This window comes from Lithobates pipiens, unplaced genomic scaffold (assembly GCF_037356315.1).
Source record: "Lithobates pipiens isolate NorthernLeopardFrog02 unplaced genomic scaffold, aLitPip1_a1.2 Scaffold_16, whole genome shotgun sequence".
Taxonomy (NCBI): Eukaryota; Metazoa; Chordata; class Amphibia; order Anura; family Ranidae; genus Lithobates; species Lithobates pipiens.
Window position 1 is genome coordinate 368011321 of NW_027507748.1, and position 20286 is coordinate 368031606.

Below are 20286 nucleotides of genomic sequence, written 5' to 3' on the forward strand. Positions count from 1 at the left end.
CAAATAATATGCAAATTAAACTGCAGTTTGTAATCTTTAAAAAATAAACCTCCTTTTTTTTTTCTACAAATAACTCTTAATAACTTTATTATAGTAAGAGCACCTTCATGCCAAGGGATTTTATTCACAAGTCCTGCCATTTATTCACAGGTCCTGCCATTTAGAAGACTTAATACTATTGAGCTGCAAATATAAATGCTGTACATAAAATTGGTTCACACCACCTTAACCACTTGCAGACCACCCAGTGTACTTTTACTGTGGCAGGGAGACCGCTCTGTGCCAGATCACGTACCTAGTAAGTGATCTACCACTTCTGGGTCTGAAGTGCTTGTGCACTGCCAGCGATCAGCTCCCACTGTGATTCTACACAGTGGAAGCTGGTTGTGGGGTACGGCGGACTCTATGTCCTGCAACACCTGCCGATGCTTCGGTGCACAGGCAAAACGGCATTGCACCTATGTTAACAAGGCAGATTGCCATTCTGTGTGTACCGAAGGCATGGATCCTGTGTTCCTGTAAAATCACCTCCCTCACTACACGGAATCGCAGTCTAGGTACACAGTTAACCCTTAGATCGCCCCTTATGTTAACCCCTTCCCAGCCATATTTTTAGCACCGATTCCCCAAAAGGTAGTGTCAATTTGTCTGCTGCAATATCAGAGTCCTGCTATAAGTCACTGATCACTGCAATTTCTAGTTAAAAATAAAAACAAAATGTAAAAAAAAAATCTAAGCTTGTAGATGCTATAACTTTTGCGCGAACCAATCAATATACACTTATTGGAAATTGTTTTACCAAAAATATGTAGCAGAATACATATTGGCCTAAATTGATGAAAACATTTTATTTATTTTTTTCATTTTTTTTATTGGGTGTGTTTTATAGCTGAAAGTAAAAAATATATATTTGTGTTTTTTTTTTTTTGTTGTTTTGTTTTTTTATAGCGCAAAAAATAAAAACCGCAGATGTGATCAAATACCACCAAAAAGAAAGCTCTATTTGTGGGGAAAAAAAGGACATCCAGTTTATTTGTGTACAGAATCTAAGGACTGCGAAATTGTCAGTTAAAATAACGCAGTGCCATATCGCAAAAAAAAAAAATGGCCTGGTCATGAAGGGGGGTAAACTTTCTAGGGCTGAAGTGGTTACTGAAGTTTAACTGAGGCAATGCTGTAACTATAAGTAAGGATGATTTCTGATGTAATCCTTTCTATAGGGCTATGAAAATAAGTTACAGTAATTCTGGCCATACATCGTGTTTCTATGGGGCAGCCATCCTAGTCATAAGTTGCTGTGGCAAAAAAAGTAATATTTTTACACAAATACTATGCAGTAAGATTCAGCTGTATATGCAGTGACAATATAAAAATGAATCCTATAATTTCAATGGATTGCTATCTGCTATACTGTGCATGGGATATTTTTTCACTTGTCTTTTATTCATTGGTACAACGAACAGCACTTCAAATGCAGCCAAGTCATTGAAATTGAATATGCAAGCAGGTTAGTTTATGGGAATGTATTGCTGACCTTGCACCTTCTCCAAAGACTGGATCATTAAAGACATTTACTTAAAGTATTTTATTGTATACCAAGTGGTTCCAATTACAATCCCTGGTAGTTCATCCTCCATGAACACTTTTATTGCAGGGGTCACACCCTTTTAGACTCTCTATAGCAGTAGCTCTCAACTCCTGTCCTCAGGGCCCACTAACAGGCCAGAATTTAAGTATTACCTTGGGGAGATGCAGACTAGATTACTACAATCACTGAGCAGCAAATGATATCACCTGGGATGTATTTCCGTTGTCTTGCAAACCTGGCCTGTTAGTGGGTCCTGAGGATAGAACTTGAGAACCACTGCTCTATAGCAATGTTTTCAAGCTTGATCAGTCTTATACAGACTTAGTGGTTGGGGGCAGAGAAAAGGCCAGAGCCCAAGGATTGGGAGTCTAAAAGAGGCCCAGGTAGGTTTTATGTAGCGTGTGCCTACGCCTTTTGTCAGTTGTTGTGTTTTTTTTTTTTTAAATGGCATGGCCCAAAGGCTGCAATTGTGGACCGTTAGCGCTATATTGGGGTTTGGCCACCACCATTTTGATGGTGTCTGACCACTATTACTAAGGCTAGGCATACCATCCATGGGCAGTAAAAACTGGGTGGGAGCAAGTCTTGATGCCCCCCATTCTAAAATGTAAAAACTAAAATAACAGTTAATTACATATCACAGTAGCAGCCAAACATGTAGGACTCCCAACATTTATTTATTCTGAATAGAATTCATGTTTTTCATCTCCTTCTCAGCCTCACTCAGGTAATGTGAGCCCGGTGCTGACAGAGAGGGACAGAGGAGGGGCAGACAAGGATTTTATGCATGTACCCAACGTCTTCTCTTATGAATGGATGGCTTTATGGATTGCCAAGATCCCAGCGGCTGGACCGCGCAGTGCTCAACATTGGTTGCTAAGATGCCGATGGCTGGACCGCACGGTGCTCAACATTGTAATGCTGCACAGGGAAAACTTTGTGTAACAGAAACGTAGGCTTGACCCATCAGTTGGCTTATACACAATTTTTGGGCATTTTTTAGGAATTTTGCCAAGGCACTCTGGTTGAAAAAGGATGGTCTAGAGCATGGATCGCCAAACTACGGCCCTCCAGCTGTTGTGGAAGTACATATCCCATCAGGCATTGTAAAACTCTGACATTCATAGACATGACTAGGCACGGTGGGAGTTGTAGTTCCTGAACAACTGAAGGGCCGTAGTTTGGAGACCCATGGTCTAGCGATACACTCTATATCTGAAGCTTCACATGAATAGGCCAAACAGAAATGTATTATAAACCGGTAGGTGTGAGGGGAGGAAGGAAAACCGTGAAGTGCATTGTGGGGACCAGTGGGATAATGCTTGCCTCCCCCAGAACTTATATAAGCTCTCCGCACCCCTAAGGGGTCATATGCACTAATAGTGGCTTATGCTATACTAGTCAGCTTTATTTCGATTTATAAGGCCTGTACTTTTAGGGAGTCATTTTCTTTGCAGAGATGCAGGTGTCCAGTCAGGTTTACGGTTTATCTTTTGGGATATTAATTTTGATGTAAATAGTGAAAGTGCTTTGGATGAAAAGAAAAGATTGTATGTTAGAAAGTTGACTCTCTTGATTATTTGAAAAGAAAATACATTTATATCATGCTTTTTAACAACTTTTGTAGGACCTTTATTCTGATTTGCCCACTTTTGGCCACCTCCTAAACATTGTCTGAAGACTCATTATAGTTTAGGAAACCATCTTTCTTTTCTCTTGTTTCAGGTTCTGTACAGTTCTAAAGTAGCTGTGGGCTTAAAGCAGACCTTCAGTCATTTTTTTTCAACTTTTCATCTATTAAATCTTCTGCCCTTGTTTTATTTTTGGATAGTAAAACATTTTTTTCTGCCAGTAAATACCTTATACAGCCCACTTCATGTTTCTTGTGTGGGTAATAAGCCTAGGCTTATGCCATCATGCACAGCTCTCTCTCTCTCTCTCACTATCGTGAGAGTTTGCCAGGAAGGGAGGGTGGGTGAGTCATAAGAGGGCCAATGAGAGCTGCAGCTGTGCCTCTGTGTGTCTGTGTGTAATTCCAGGAATTGGACAGGCAGCAGCTTCAGCTGCGCACAGTTAAAATAGATACAACCAGACTTGGTGGAAGGAGCTTTCTGCAGAATATTTGGCAAGTATAGAATCACAGTATATATAAAATAATATGCAAAGTGATTGGAGGGAAGCTTCAGAATGGCAAAGATGTTTTTATTACAAATTATGTGAGCAGACTGCAGTTCCTCTTTAAACTTTTTTTTATTTTAGCATTCCCTATATTTAATCCTTATGGTGCTAGCATTAGTACATAGATAGAAAGGTACATTATGTTTACTTGTATGCTGTTTTTTTTTCTTTACGTTCCTTTACTTCCTGGTTTCTGGCCTAGGCCAAAATGATGTCATTCCAGAAGTCTTTCAACTGGAAGGGGTGGGGGGGTTCTCAGCTGACGCACCCTCCTGCCTACATATCTAAGTTAAGTGTAGATGGATTCCAGGAAGTAAATAGTACATGAATCATCTGCCCATACTCAAAATGGCTGCAGCTAGAAATGCTAGGGAGTTGTTTTTCAAAGTTATTTCTCAACAAGATGAAGCATGGAGACATACATGGAGGGGTAAGTTTGCTTTGCATATTAAACATGAATTAAATAGCATTTTTCAGTTTGTGGTGCTTAGATATCGTTAAGTTCTATTTTAAGTCAGATCTCATACGTCTTAATAGCACATTCTAACATCAATTTCTACAAAAATAATTGCATGGTGCAAGATGTACAGGTGTTTATACAAAAGGGTGTCATTATTTAAGTGTGCCTAGGGTTGCTTGATCTTTAAATATAGTTATATTTATAAGCAGAGGCTGGGTTCACACTAGTGTGAATTGGATGTGGGTTTCACCGCATCCAATTCACACAGCAGGAGATTGTGAACGGCACTCTATGGAGCCGGTTCACACATCTCCGCAGCAGCTCCGGTGTGATTTGCACAGGATTCCTGTGCGTCTTCTAGTCCATTGCAGATCCGAATTCAGCCAAATATTCAGGCTGAAAAGTTGGTCAGCTGATCAGTTGGCTTGCATACAGAATGCATTATTTCTTTACATATCAGAAAAAAACAGTGCAAAACACATACAGATCAGTACACAGTCTGTAGTATATACAGTGCAACACACATACAGTTCAGTACACAGTCCATACATGTCAGTAAGTGCCTGAGAACATGTGAATGTGTGAGGAGCAATGCCTCATGGGGTATGTAGTTCTAGAGAGAAGAAGGAAGTTTTCTCTCGCTATAGGGACACTCTATCTTACTAAAAAAACATGCTGCTGCTACTAAATGTCTTGTGTATCATTTTTTAGACGAGAATATTTGTAGAAATTTTCAAAAATTCTTTGTACATTAAATTTGCAAATTAATTTAATCTCTAAATGAAAACCACATACACTGCCTGAAAATTCGTTCAATCAAGAAACCTTTTCCTTCTTCAAATTTTTCTGCCACTATGCTCAAAAATGAATGTTGATTTAACCCCTCTAATGTTTAGAAAATAGAATGAATGTTCTTAAAACAAAATTTCCAAAAGGAAAAGTTTGTGTATGGCCAGCATAAGTGACCAGCGGGGGCAGTTAGCTGGTATCAAGCTACCTGCCTATGACAATGGAGTCTGTCATGGATAATATTATATTACAATCTTGTCTGAAAAGCTGCAAAAGTGTTTAAGGTCACTTCAGAGTTTCTTTTCTTTAACCAATTCAGCCCCCGAAGGCTTTACACTCTTCCTGACCAGAGCACTTTTTGCAATTCGGCACTGCGTTGCTTTAACAAAATTGACGTCCTTTTTTTCCCACAAATAGAGCTTTCTTTTGGTGGTATTTGATCACCACTGCATTTTTTATTTTTTGCGATATAAACAAAAAAAGTGACAATTTTGGAAAAAAAAAGCTATTTTTTTTTTTTACTTTTTGCTATAATGAATATCCCCCCAAAAAAATATAATATTTTTTTCTCATTTTAGGCTGATATGTATTCCTCTACATATTTTTGGTAAAAAAATTGCAATATGTGTATATTGATTGGTTTGCGCAAAAGTTATAGGCTTCTATAAAATATGGGATAGATTTATAGCATTTTTATTATAATTTTTTTTATTAGCAATTTCCAGCGATCTGCGATTTTTATCGTGACTGCAACATTATGGCGGACACATCGGACACTTTGACACCATTTGGGGACCATTGTCATTTATACAGTGATCAGTGCTATGAAAATGCATGGATTACTGTGTAAATGACAATGGCAGGGAAGGGGTTAGACACTCGTGGGCAGTAAAGGGGTTAAGTGTGCCCTAGGGAGGTGTTCTAACTGTGGGAAGGATGGGCTTCCACTGACATGACAGCAATCACTTCTCCTGATGACAGGGAGCAGTATATCCCTGTCATGTCACTAGGCAGAACAGTGACACATCGAGTCCGCGAGACCCATGGGGCACGGTCGTGGAGCATGCAGCTTGGTTGTGCCCATGTACTTCGTTGTGCGCTGGTCAGCTAGTGGTTAAATAAAAATTTTGATTTCCGAGTCTGATGATCTGTACCAGACTCGACTGTCAATAGAGTTATATATATATATATATATATATATATATATATATATATATATATATATATATATATATACATATGTGTATATATATACTGTTCTGTTTTAAGAGTGGATTACATATTTTGTTCCCTAACCATATGGCTAGATTTACCACTGCATATAGATTATTCAAGAAAAAAATATATATATATGTGTGTGTGTGTGTGTGTATATGTATATGTATATATATATATATATATATATTATATTATACATACATACATACATACATACATTTTTTTTTTTTTTACTTTACATAATAGCTAAATTATACACTTTTTTTTAAATGAAAATAATCGTTCGTTGCAGCCCTGCTGACAATATGTATCTCATTACTTGGCCTACAGTGAAACAAGGCAGGCTCCTTATTAAAAAATGTTCGCATTCTAGGGTTTAGTGTTATTAATGCAGTTTGTGTTTGAGAGTCACAAAGTGTGTCCTTGTTTTAGATCTCCCCTGAAACTCCATCCTCCACTTTCCACCCTCAGATTATGAAACTGGCTAAATAGACAATGGTTACATTTTACGGCTGCTTGATGTTTCTGCAAAAGGTCTGTGTCTGGAATGAATGTCTTATAAAATGCATGTACTGTTTAAGGAGGTAATGTAAAAACATACTTCTGTAATATGCGAACTGTTTGTACAAAAAGCATACATAAAGAAAATTCTAAGTGTTGTCGTACAATGTATGATGTAGGCGGTGTATAATAACTGCTTTTATACTAGCAACAGCTTATTTTAGGCAGTACAAAGATCAGTGGTCATTTGCAAAAACCATTAGAAACCAGGCAAACTCCTCGGCATAGAAAATGAATGCGAAATCCATGTTGTGCCAGGCTTGTGGGTACTTTGCATATTGGTCTTTGTTTTAGAAACATATCCAAATACGAAGAGCAATAGTAATGCATACAGTACAGTACCCATTTAAAATAAAGTGACTGGAAAATAAAATACGTTGATATTTGCATATCCACACGTGTTTATATTGTACAGCTTTACTATGATAACCGCCAACTACAAAAGTGTAAAATTAAATAGACATGGTCAGTTTGCCCATGTAGGGCCACCACTACCCCCTGGTTGCCAGCACTAGCTGTGGAGGAGCAAGGAGTTGTGGAGGAGCGCAAGTAAGTTGAATATATGGGGTTTTGGGAATGCAAGGTGACTGTGTCTCTTTAGGAGCAAAATACTTAACATTTAAGATTAGCTCAATATACTAGAAAGGGTGCTCTATTATAGAAATATAAGTTGCTAATTACAGGGTCAAGACCTGTCCTGACACCTACCAGGTTTCCCTGAAAATGAGCCCTACCGCAAAAATGAGACCTAGCGTGAGTTTCTGGGATGGCTACAATATAAGCCCTACGCTAGTGGGGCACTTTTAACCCCTGCTAGTGGCTGAAGAAAGGGCTAAAAGTGCCCACGTTGCGACGCTTCCGAAGTGCTTATCTGGTGCTTCGGAAGCACTGCCCATTTATTCCAGTGAGCAGGGGCAGTGTAGGAACACTGTATACAGCGCTCCTACACCACCCCAAAGATGCTGCTTGCAGGATTTTTTTTCCCGTCCCGCAAGCACACTGGGGTGGCATGGGAGGCAGTTTTCAGGCTATTTTTAGCACTAAAACATCCGAAAAACACCTTCCGTGTGAAAGGGGTCTTAACCACTTGAAAACCAGGCCTTTTCTGGCACATTTTGTTTACATGTAACAATCAGGTTTTTTCTTTGCTATAAAATTTGTTAGAACCCCTAAACATTATATATTTTTGTAAAGTGGAGGCCCTAGAGAATAAATTGGTAGGTTTTGCAATTTTTTGTTACATATGCAATTTTGCGGAATTTTTTTTTTTTTTTATTTTTTTTACATTTTTAATTTAATAAAACAAAATTCATAACCCATTTTTTTTGTAAAATATAAAAGATGATGTTATGCCGAGTAAATAGATTCCAAACATGTCATGCTTTAAAATTGCGCACGCCCACACAACCGTGACAAATGACGTACATTTTATTATCCATTAGCAATGCTTTTAAAAGCCTTTTTATAGGTTACCACTTTCGATGTACAGAGGAGGTCAAGTGCTAGAATTGCTGTTTGCATGCGTGCGGGACCGACATGCGTTCGCCTTGGCATGCTAGCACTGAGGGATGGGGCACGTAAAAAAAAGTTATTATTATTTATTTTTTATTATTTTTTACACTGTTTCTTTCCTCTTCCTTTTTTTTTTTTTTTGCTGTCGCAAGGAATGTAAACACCTCTAGTGACAGAAATAGGCATGTGATAGGTACTCTTTATGGAGGGATCTGGGGTCAAAAAGACCCCAAATCCCTCCTCTGCTCTTAAAAGCATTCAAGAACAGAGAGATCGGTATTTTTTTTTTATGCATTTCATTATTTGAAAATGACTTTCCGAGTTACCATTACAGACAGACCATCAAAGCCAATCCTGGCTTTGTTGGGGTTTCAGCCAGCCGGCTGGTGGATGTGTCGGCTGGTTGCTCGGGTCTCCCGGTGGGACGAGAGAGCCGTGGAAGATGACGGAGGACGTCCCCTCCCGCTGCTTGTAATAGCAATGGAGCGGCTAGTTAGCCACTGCGATTGCTATTACAATAAGAGCCGACCATCAGCTATAAAAAAAAAAACTGTACCGATTGAATGCCTGAGACCTCGTTCACACCATGGTGCGAGAGGTCACTTTTTCTGCACGAGTTCTGTAAGGGCACAAAAGAAAATATTTTTTCTCTTTGCCCTGTTCATACCGCAACACTGGTATCATGTGCAGATTTTCTCTGTGCAGGAATCTGCAACGTGTATGCAGTTTTCTGCATGGGGGGGGGGGAACTGACATGACATGAACAGGGAACATAACTGACACGCATGAAAACTGGTGTCGACGTGCATAAAAACTCACTGAAATGCACATACAAACTGATGTAAACTTGTGTCTCTGCAAGTGAACTCTACGTGGTTTTCATATCAGTTTTCATGCATGTATGGTGTGAACGAGCCCTGAAGCTGCAGGCATCTCCCTGGTTCAACCACTTGAAGTCTAATGATGTACTAGGTATGTGATTTGGTGGCAGGTGATTAAAGAACAATTCTGAGCAGCACATGAAACAAAGTAATAAACTAAAACACCAGGGTGAGTAGGTTAATTTCAATTAAAGTGACACTAAATGATATCTTTATGCTCCCAAAAAAATTCAATACACATCCAAAACTTAATAGCCCTGTAATCTATTTTTCACGCTATAATTTTCTTATGTATTTTTCTGCCTCCTTGTAATGTTCTTTCTGAGCACCTTAAAGTGGAAGTTCGCTTCCATGAATGACTTCTACCTATAGGTAGGCCTATAATAAGGCTTACCTATAGGTATTGTAATCTCCGTTTAGGAGATATTTACTGTACGTGCAGCCAGTGACCTCAATGGCACATGCGCTCTGAAGGAACGGCAACCCGTGCCATTTCTTCAGAGCCCTGTGCCCTGACCTGGCAGCTCCTGTGCGTATGTGCGGGAGTGACGTAATCACGTCTCATGCCAGTCACAGACCCGGAGTCCATGAACCCGGAAACAAGAGAGGTGAAGATGGAAGTGGCCTCCGAATCTGACATCTCGGTGCGGGAGGGCTTAGTTATAAGGTAAGTTTAACATAATCTACTAGTAAGCGATGCATACTAGCACATTATGCCTTTACCTTGCAGGGTAAAAGAAAAACACGTCCAGGGGTGTACGGCCACTTTAAAGCATTTGTTACCCTAAAAAAAAAAAGATCCTGTTCCTTTAAAGCATGAATAACAGCCCCGGGCTTGTGCTGTGTAATTTGGCCCCCTGTATCACCTGAAATACCTGGCTGATCCTGCCTGGCTATGCCCTCCCCCCTATAAATGGACCACGGTTATTCATGGCTGCTGAGCCCTGGCTCCATGGTCCATTTACATGCCTCCGTCATCCGCAGCTCTCCTCTCTGCTCTCCTGTTTCCTCCTCCCCTCCTGCCTGTGGGCTGCATGTGAGCCGCCTCTCCCCTACCCCTTCTAGCACTGTTCCAAGCAGTATACAAAGTACTACACACAACCACTGCCAGCTCCTCTGCTAGGATTACATGTAGTATATAGTGTATGCCCTTTTGTAAAATTATTTTTCTAAATACCTTTTCTTCTCACCAATCAGCGGTCACATAACAGCCCGTCGCTCTCTTCCTCTGATGTATATACTACAGAGGGAGGTCATGTGACCAACTGACAGATGTCACAGGAAGATCTTGGCCCCTCCACCCATAGTGCATACATCGGAGGAAGAGAGCCAAGGGGCGGGCACATGACTGCTGATTGGCGATTAGAAAAAAGGTATTTAGAAAAAGAATTTTACAAAATGGCATACACTATATACTACATGTTATCCTAGCAGAGGTTGTGTGCACTGTCTTAAAGCGGAATTCCACCCAAAAATTGAACCTCCGCTTTAAGGGAAGGTGATCCGCAGACATGCCACATTTGGCATGTCGTTTTTTTTTTTTTTGGGGGGGGGAGCGGAAACCCTCTTTTAAGAGGGTTCCAGCTCCCACGTCCTCCTGGGGCACCGCGGCGTCAGAAGCAAGTTCACCTCTCCCCCCTCCCTCACTGCAATCATCTGGGACATGTCACAGGTTTTAGATGATTGCCCAGCCAGTCACAGCATGCAGCACGGCTCACGCATGCGCCCACAATGACAATGCCGGTGCCACAGAGAGGAGGGGTGACGAGCGGGGCTTCGTTCCCCGCATCACTGGACCCTGGGACAGGTAAGTGTCCGATTTATTAAAAGTCAGCAGCTGCAGTATTTGCAGCTGCTTATTTATTTTATTTTTAGTTGGAACTCCGCTTTAATAACCCTTTTAACTTCTCCATTTTTTTCTTCCTATCTTTCATTTGTTTCGAACAAGCAGTGCACATTAGTTGCAGTTGTGTGCACTGTTTTATGCAAGCTACAAATCCCATATTACATAGTTCAGACATGAGCAAATTGTGGCCCCATGGCCACATTTGGCCCTTTGGCTGTCCAGCACTCGATGCCTGTCTGTGCCTGTCAGCTGCCTCACAGAGTAAGGTGACAGGCTCACAGAAGCATGCTCACAGATATCTATGTAGAGCACTGCAAGAGCTGGATGGAGATAGCCTGAGGCACTGATCAGTGCATCAGAGAGGCTCTATTCTGGCAGGAGAGTGATGCCTAGGAGATGTCCCGACACTCTCTTGCCTCTCTGCTACTCGGCCAAGTTCTTCCTTTGTTCGTGCCTGCACACTGCAAACCCCAGGAGCTGTACACCTCTTCTTCACTTCAGGTCCGGATCTGCAGAAATCCCCACTATATCGATCTCAGGCTCTCTCCTTCCAGTCACAGTGCTTTTCAAAGGGCATTTGACAGGCAGTGGAAAAGTGTTATATGTCCTTGTCACTGCCTGGTTTAACCTTACAATGCCACAGTACCATGCTGCAGTCATGTGCAGGACCCTTTGAACTTGGTGAGTTTGATAAGCTTTGCTGCTACCCAGAGTTAAAAATCCTGCAGCACAGCTCAGCTGCCATTTTTACCACCCACTGACTGCCCATTTGAAACCTATTTAATGAGTAGTTGTACCTATGATTACAAGCACCAGGTGCTTGTTTACATATTTACAAACCTTCCCAGATCCAAAAAATGATATTTAAAGGAGAAGTCCAGCCTAAGCTTTTTAGGCTGGGCCTCTCCTCTCCAGTTTTCAGCAGAGAGCGGTCTGAAGTCCGCTCTCTGCTGATATCACTGCCATCAGTCGAGGCAGTGCATTATCCCAACTTCCAGGCTTGGATCCCCCAGCTGCCTTAATTGATGGCAGTCACAGCGTCTCAGCTCCCCACTGAGATGGCCGTGCCCCACCTCCCCACAGCTCAGTGATCCAATGAGCATGGAGAAGCAGAGAGGAGAGCTGCTGACTGACAGTCAGCGACTCTCCTCTAGGGGGTCTATGAGAACCGAGCCATTGGCGATGTTCGATGGCTCAGTTCTCAGTGCAGAGATGCCAGGGGACAGCTGCAACATCGGTCTGATGCTGCATCCACCTAGGTTGGTATGAATCTTTAATAAAAAAATAAAATAAAATACAAATTAAACTTGGCCCCCCACAACAGTCCCTGTTTCTCATGTGACCCCTTGTGAAAATGAATTGGTTATCCTTGTCATAGTTCCTGGTCTCTAGCACAGGTGTCAAACTGGCAGCCCTCCAGCTGTTGCGGAACTACAAGTCCCATGGGGCATTGCAAGGCTGACAGTCACAGGCAGAGGCATGAGGGGTTTTGTAGTTCTGCAACAGCTGTAGGGTCGCCAGTTTGACACCCGTGTGCCTAGTCCATCTTAGGAGTGAACAAGAGAGGGTGGCTTTGTTCCTACATACAGTGTGATCATGGAGAATGAACATAGACACCTTCTAACAGGATGTAAGGAATCTGATTGGAAGGAAGCAGCAAAGAAAGGAGTTTGGAGATTCAGAGGAGTCTGAGGCTCAGTTCACACATATGTGAATTGGATGTGGGTTTCCCCGCATCCAGTTTGCATGACAGGCAAGTGTGACCGGCTCTCAATGGAGCCAGTTCACACATGTCCAGGGGGGCCGTGGTCCGGATTTAAAAAGGGTCCGGTGCGTCTGGGTCCAGTTCGGGGGCAAATTCAGGCAAAAATTCGTACTTGAATCAGTGTACAGGAACTCCCCAAGCACGAACCTGTGGCCGCACATGTGTGAACCCGACCTGAGAGTAATAAAAGTTGAATATATACTTGAATAGAATTATTCATTTTTAGCATTACTTTAAGGGACTATTAGTGTGCAAGTGCTGCTTTCATCTGCAATTTGAGATTTTATTGCACTAGATCCGTCTACTTTTTTCGTATTCAGACCTTCTTTATTGTAATATGTGATATGTAATATGTAATTTCCTACCTCGCCTCTTTGCAAATGCTCCAATTTTTTTGCTGAAATAAACTTCATCTTTAATTTTTTAGATTATTTTTCTGCTGTAGAATTCAGGGTGCTTTTATAGCGTTCTCATAAAATAAATTATGAATCATAAAATTCATTCTATTAAGTGTAATCTGAGTTTTCTTCAGGCCAAAGCAGCCAGATGTCACACAACTCCTCACATGTTCAGTGGGAGGGTGCTTCCTGAAGAATGTGTTGTATAAAAAAAAGCTCACTGTTTCCAATGCAAATGTAAACTTCAAAGAGGGTACTATTGGTCACGGTAAGAAACCTTCATGCTAGTACTTATATTACTATTCAAATTCGTTTCCTTGATTACTAACAAAATGGATTGGAGGGGACTGATATCTTATAACCATGCCAGAAAAAAACAAAAAACTGAGCTACTAAATTAGTATGCAAGTAACCCTTACAGTTGCACCACATGGAGACAAAAATTGTTTTTAGTTAGAGTGATGAAGTGTTAGAACTTCTGTTTTTATTGCATTCTCATTGGAGATTTTTTTTACAACAGTGAGGGGTGCCCAGTTCGGGCAGCAACACAAGCCTTACAGAGACCCTTCTTTCATTTTATTTAAAAAAGGCTGGATGGATATCTATTTCCTGAGCCATGCTTTGTTACAGGATAGTAGATAATTACACATTCATCTATTATGATGCTCAAACCGACTACTTCACCAGCACAGCATTGCTAGGTGCTATTTGGGCCCTAGAAGAGGCTAAGGAGGAAGTATACCCTTTAGTAACTACTCAACACAAACTGTTACCTTTTTGTATATGATTTTTTTACACGTTGCATATTCGCTTCTTACCAAAAAAGGAAATTCATTTTTAATTCTACTTGATGCACCCATCATTAAAACTTCATGTGCTTGGCTTCTGTAAGGCTGGATTCACACCTATGCAGTTTTAGTGCTTTTTGCATCCATTGAGTCCATTTAACATGGTTTCCTATGGGACACGATCTGTAGTTCAAATCTGCAAAATGCAAAAAAGCAAAAACAAAGCATAGGTGTGAATCTAGCCTAAATGTACATGATATAGTAATAATTCATTGTTGGTGTGTACAATATCATTGTGTGCTGTCTTGATGCTCTCACAGATAACGCTCACTGATCTTCTTAAATCGGTAAACGGCCTGTCTGAGGTTTTACTGAGCTTGTAGCACGTATTAGCCTACAAGAATAGAAAGAGATTTTTTATTTTTTTTCCTCTGCGTCAATGTAACCTGAAAAAACAATTGCTGACATACTTGTCGTCATTCATAATTAATAGAATGGATCGTGCCACTGAGCTGTGTAGGCAGATTAGACTATACAAGGTTTATTGCAAGGGCACATACACTCTTTCCTACTGTTAATCTGTCTGTGTAGGCACAAGCAATATAATAGGTCATTGGATTTAAAACACAAGACCAGGTCAGACGTGTGTATACTGACGTATATGTTGCATAGATGTTGTAAAATTAAAAACGAGAGAGATTAACTTTCCAGGATTTTCTGTATAGAGTTAATTTATGTACTGTTTATATGAAAAAGTATCAGATCGTGCATATGACTGATTCTAATGGTTTTAATATACTTCTTCTTTTATTTTTTATTTTTTTTTAACCTTTCCATTTTATCTTGAGTTCACTTTGGTAAATCAGATGTTTTCAAATCAACATTTAAAGCTGATCTCTAGCTTTTGATCTTTACCTCCTCTATTTTGGCTGTGAGTGTGCTTTGGAAGATGGAAAGATGGAAATAGCCTCCAGCACTTTTTTTGTATCAGCCATGGGTTGCTCCATGTCTGAGAACATGCCGGCAGCATCTTCAGCCTGTTGGTCATTGTCTTGCCGTTGGGAACCTAGCTAGCTGGCTGCTGGTATCGGTAGCTTTCTTCAGCGGGGACATGGTCTGTGAGGGTACAGGTGTCCAGAGGAGAGGGGTAAGTATATAAAATCCATTGATAGATGACCAGAATGGGGTATACATGATTGAATGCAAGCTGAGCTCTCACTACCACCATCCTATTCCATCCTGCTCCAGGCCAGGCCCGCCCCCCATCTCTAGCTTTAGATTCAGTTTAACTAGTTTGTTCAGGCCAAGCTGGCCCAAACTAACCATTTCCTTAACTAATATATATGCTCAGCTACTGTGTTCTGGGTGTGAGAAACGACCTTCCTGTCTCACACCCACGACGACAAATAAACGTCGGTCTGAACAGTACTCCGCTATTTAAAGGCAGCTGAGAGCTGCTCAGACTGGCACCATTTTGTTCCGGTTATGGGACAGGAAGGTCTTGTTTCACACCCGAAACACAGTGAGTATACTGTATGTAGCCTCAGCTACAGTTTATACAGCACGCCCAGAAGTCGCACATGTTTATAAGGGAAATGGTTTCTTTGGCTCTAACAAAGTATTTACACTGACATTAAAGCTGGAGATCAGCTGAAATCCTACACAGATTAAATACATATGAGGGCTGTTCTACTGGTGAATAGGATAATACCTCTGTCCACCCAGTCCTGAGACTGTTCCCTGTTCCACACAGAGTGTGTGTGTGTGTGTGTGTGTGTGTGTGTGTGTGTGTGTGTGTGTGTGTGTGTGTGTGTGTATGTGTGTGTGTGTATATATATATATATAATATATATATATATATATAATATAAATTCGAGACAGGCTTGGCCAGATTATCACCTTTACCCTCAGCTTCTTTAGCAAGGCAGTGGTTGTCTTGGAGGTGTGTTTGGGGTCGTTATCATGTTGGCAAACTGCCCAGCGACCCAGTCTCCGAAGGAAGGGGGATCATGCTCTGCTTCAGTATGTCACAGTACATGTTGGCATTTATGGTTCCCTCAGTGAATTGTAGCTCCCTGGTGCTGGCAGCACTCTTGCAGCCCCAGACCATGACACTCCCACCACCATTCTTGATTGTAGGCAAGACACACTTGTCTTTTGTACTTCTCACCTGGTTGCCGCTACACAAGATTGACACCATCTGAAACAAATAAGTTTATCTTGGTCTCACCAGACCACAGGACATGGTTTCAGTAAACTGTTTGCGGACTTTCTTGTGCATCATCTTTAGAAGAGGCTTCCTTCTGGGACAACAGCCATGCAGACCAGTTTGATGCAGTGTGCAGCGTATGGCCTGAGCACTGACAGGCTGAACCCCCCCCCCCCCATCCCTTCAACCTCTGCAGCACTGCTGGCAGCACTTGTACGTCTATTTCCCAAAGACAACCTCTGGATATGATGCTAAACACGTGCACTCAACCTCTTTGGTCGATCATGGCAAGGCCTGTTCTAAGTGGAATCTGTCCTGTTAAACCGCTGTATGGTCTTGGCCACTATGCTGCAGCTCAGTTTCAAGGACTTAGCAATCTTCTTATAGCCCAGGACATCTTTACGTAGAGCAACAATTATTTCTTTCAGATCCTCAGTGAGTTCTTTGCCATGAGCTGCCATGTTGAACTTCCAGTGACCAGTGTGTGAGAGTGAGAGCAATAACACCAAATTTACCACACCTGCTCCCCATTCACACCTGAGACCTTGTAACACTAATGAGTCACATGACACTGGGGAGGGAAAATGTGTAATTGGGCCCAATTTTCACATTTTCACTTAGGGGTGTACTCACTTTTGTTGCCAGTGGTTTAGACATTAATGGCTGTGTGTTGAGTTAATTTGAGGGGACAGCAAATTTACACTGTTATACAAGCTGTACACTCACTACTTTACATTGTAGCAAAGTGTCATTTCTTCAGTGTTGTCACATGAAAAGATATAATAAAATATTTACAAAAATGTGAGGGGTGTACTCACTTTTGATAATGTACTTTTAACTGTGTCAAAGTAATCCCATCTCTTCAAAATGCTAATTAATTACTTGCTTATAGCATACATAAGTGGATATAGTGCCAATATGAGGCAAATGGACACTAGTTGTAGGAAAGCTACAGGTTCAGGTGCACTATGCAATAGAAATAATTTGTGTTTTATTAAACCACCTTGAGTGTTCTTTTCTTTCATGAATTGAGAGCACTAGTTTACACTTTGTATCTTAATCTCCAGGCACACCTTGGCTATTCTTTTTTCTTTATTTTTTTTCGCAGTTTGTTCCCAAACAAAGAAGACCTTTGGATTAGAATTAAAAAATGCAGGGGTTAGGAATGTCAGGTTGCATACAAATTGGAGCTGTTGTTGGTCAGGCAAATGGACTAGCTGGGAAGGCTCAATTTACTAACCTTTATTGTATTTGCCATTTGTGATTTATATATTGAGCCATGTGAATCTTTTTTTTCAGCTCTCATTGATCCTTCATTATGGCAAATAAAATGTGTTGTAGCTTAGTGAATTGAGTCTAAATATGCCTCATAGAGAAATACCTACAGCTGGTGGGTTGGAGAAACATATAGCAGGTTGGTGATTATTATTATTATTCAGGATTTATATAGCTCCAGCAATTTTCACTGCGCTTTACAATATAAAAAGGAGACAATAGAGTTAGAACACAATAAAATACAAGAGGATTAAAGTGGTTGTATACTCAATTTTTTAATCTTTTACCTACAGGAAAGCCTATAATAAGGCTTACCTGTAGGTAAAAAAATATCTCCTAAACCTGTACGGTTTAGGAGATATTCCCCTCGGTATGCGCCGCTGACTGCAGCGGCGCATGCGCACAAGGGGATTCTCGGCCTGAAAATCCGGCAGTGGCCGGCCGGCCGGAATGAAATTTCCCACGCGCATGCGCGGGAGTGACGATATCGCGGCTCCGGCAACTCACAGCACCGGAGCCGCGATACGCGGAAGAAACGCAGAGGGAGCATGTCAGCTCCCTCGGCGTGGAACGGGCCAGATGTCGGGGCCTCGTTCTAAGGTAAGCATTTCATAATGAGCTAGTATGCCGTGCATACTAGCTCATTATGCCTTTTGCTTTGCAGGTGTTAAAAAAAATAAATAAATTGCGGGTTTACTACCGCTTTAAGAGGGCCCTGCTCAGAAGAGCTTACAATCTAATAAAGTGAGGTGTATGGACAGAGGGGAGAAAACGAAGTGCATATGACATTGTTGACAGCTTAAAAGGCAACAATAAAAAAACGTTTTAACCTAATAACAGGATTCAACACATTCTGTGTACATTTACAAAACATATTGTTGTATGAGAGCAAAATAAGATCATCCCGTGACTGTCCTTTCAGCAGGTGGTGTTCATTGTCTAACATTTGCCTACCAGGGCTCAGAAGTAGCCTTGTGTGCTTTCGTTTTTGTTGAAGGTATTTTCATAGGCACTTGTAAAGTCAAATGCACGGAACATCCCCTCCCCCTGCAGGAAAAATTATATAGGATGGTTTTATTGAATACAATTTACCATAATAAACTGCTACATATGTTTTTTTAAGTATGTGGAATGTATTGACTGAGCGACACTGCTGGAGAGGCATGGTATAGCCTGTGCCACAAGTAGGGATTGAAAGACTGCATACTCTGGTGACACCTTATGGGCATAATGAGTAGCGGGGTTGTGCATTATTGCAACATACCTGCTTTATTCAGAGCATGTTAATTAAGTGCATTCATTAGTGACCAGCCCAGCAGTATCTTTTATCTCCCGTGGTAATCGCACACCCTGACATGTCATTTTTGGACTGTGAAATACAGAGTGTGCTCTTCATTGGGTAAAAACGTTTCAACAACACCAAAACTCTGACCTGAGATCTATTGTGCACTTACGTGTCAATGTCATCCTTCTTTTTTTTTTTTCATGAAATGTGGCACTTTTCTTTTAGAAAAGGTACTTGCAACATCTGGTTTCTGCCTACAGTAGTGCAAGTATACCTTCCTGCAATAAAGTTGTCTGTACTTGATAAAACACTAAACAGTGCAGGCCCTATCCAGGCATCCCCCACTTTTAAGTACACAATGGGGTTTATTTACTAAATCTGGAAAGTGCGAAATCAGGCTCACTTGTGCATAGAAACCAATGAGCTTCCAGGTTTTATTACCAAAGCTTAATAGAACAAGCTGGTGTTAGAAGCTCATTGGTTTCTATGCAGAAGTGATCCTGATTTTGCACTTTCCAGCTTTAGTAAATAAACCCCATTGTGTACTTAAAAGTGGGGTATGCCTGTAGTTACCATGCCTAGATGCTACTGATTGTAAATCAACACAGGTTTCAGAGATTCATTTTGTAAAACCCCAATACAAGTAATTCTGCAGGATGTATAACCTGATATTAAAGCAGACCTTAAATGAAAATGTAAGGTCCACTTATATTACAGCCCTTCTGAATAAGATACTTTGTGAAATCGATCAGAGAGTATAGCAGTTGAACAAAAATGTAAAAAAAAAAATACTTGCCTTATACCCTTGCTTCTGGCATGACTGCCTAGGTGATGGTGATGTCATTGGCACACCTTGTGGGTTTCCAGGAAAACTGAGCATTCGAAACTTTGCAAAAATGAGCTCCTGCACAGTTCTTAAGCATCTTGTTGCAAGATTTGATTTCTCAGTATCAAGCGGTTCGGCCCAGTGACATCATTGGTGCCTACAGGAAGACGCTGGATTGGGGGGGCAAGTTCTTTTTTAAAGTTTTCTTCAAATATGGTCTTGGCTGTGCTTGGTAAAAATGGTTAATTTCCTTCTTTAAAAATACACTGAACTGTTTTTTTTTTTTTGTTGTTGTTTTTTCTTTTCATTAACTGTTTTTCTTTCTTTGATTTGCAGTCATTTCAAGGGAGTCAAGGTCGAGCTTATCTATTCAATTCTGTGTGAGTATTACTTCTAAGACAAGCTTTTTCTATTACTGCTCAGAGAATATCAGATAGGACTCGCACTAGTGCTCACAGACTGTTTATATATTTCTGTTGTAATAAATATCATTTTCTAAAGCTGTACGGTAGAAAGAAGAAATTCCACGTTCCATTTTATCTGCATGCATTTGTAGGTTATGTTATTTGAACAGTAAGCTTACAGCATTATGAAGCTATATCACTAGAAAGAAAATATTCCTCCATAAATTGCAGCAGCTTGCTCTAAGGCACCATTGTGTTTATTTTTAACCTGAAAACATATTGTTATCGCTTTTCATAGCGTAT

General features: G+C 40.8%; 1 protein-coding gene across 2 annotated transcripts in view; it reads left to right on the plus strand.

Moving 5' to 3' along the window:
* YPEL2 (yippee like 2) overlaps positions 1-20286 on the plus strand; it is a 111148-nt gene that overhangs the window by 75671 nt on the left and 15191 nt on the right. For both annotated transcript variants that reach the window (XM_077482099.1, XM_077482098.1), the window contains one exon: positions 19916-19959. In XM_077482099.1, coding sequence (XP_077338225.1) covers positions 19916-19959 — 44 coding nt within the window. The remainder of the gene's footprint in view (positions 1-19915; positions 19960-20286) is intronic.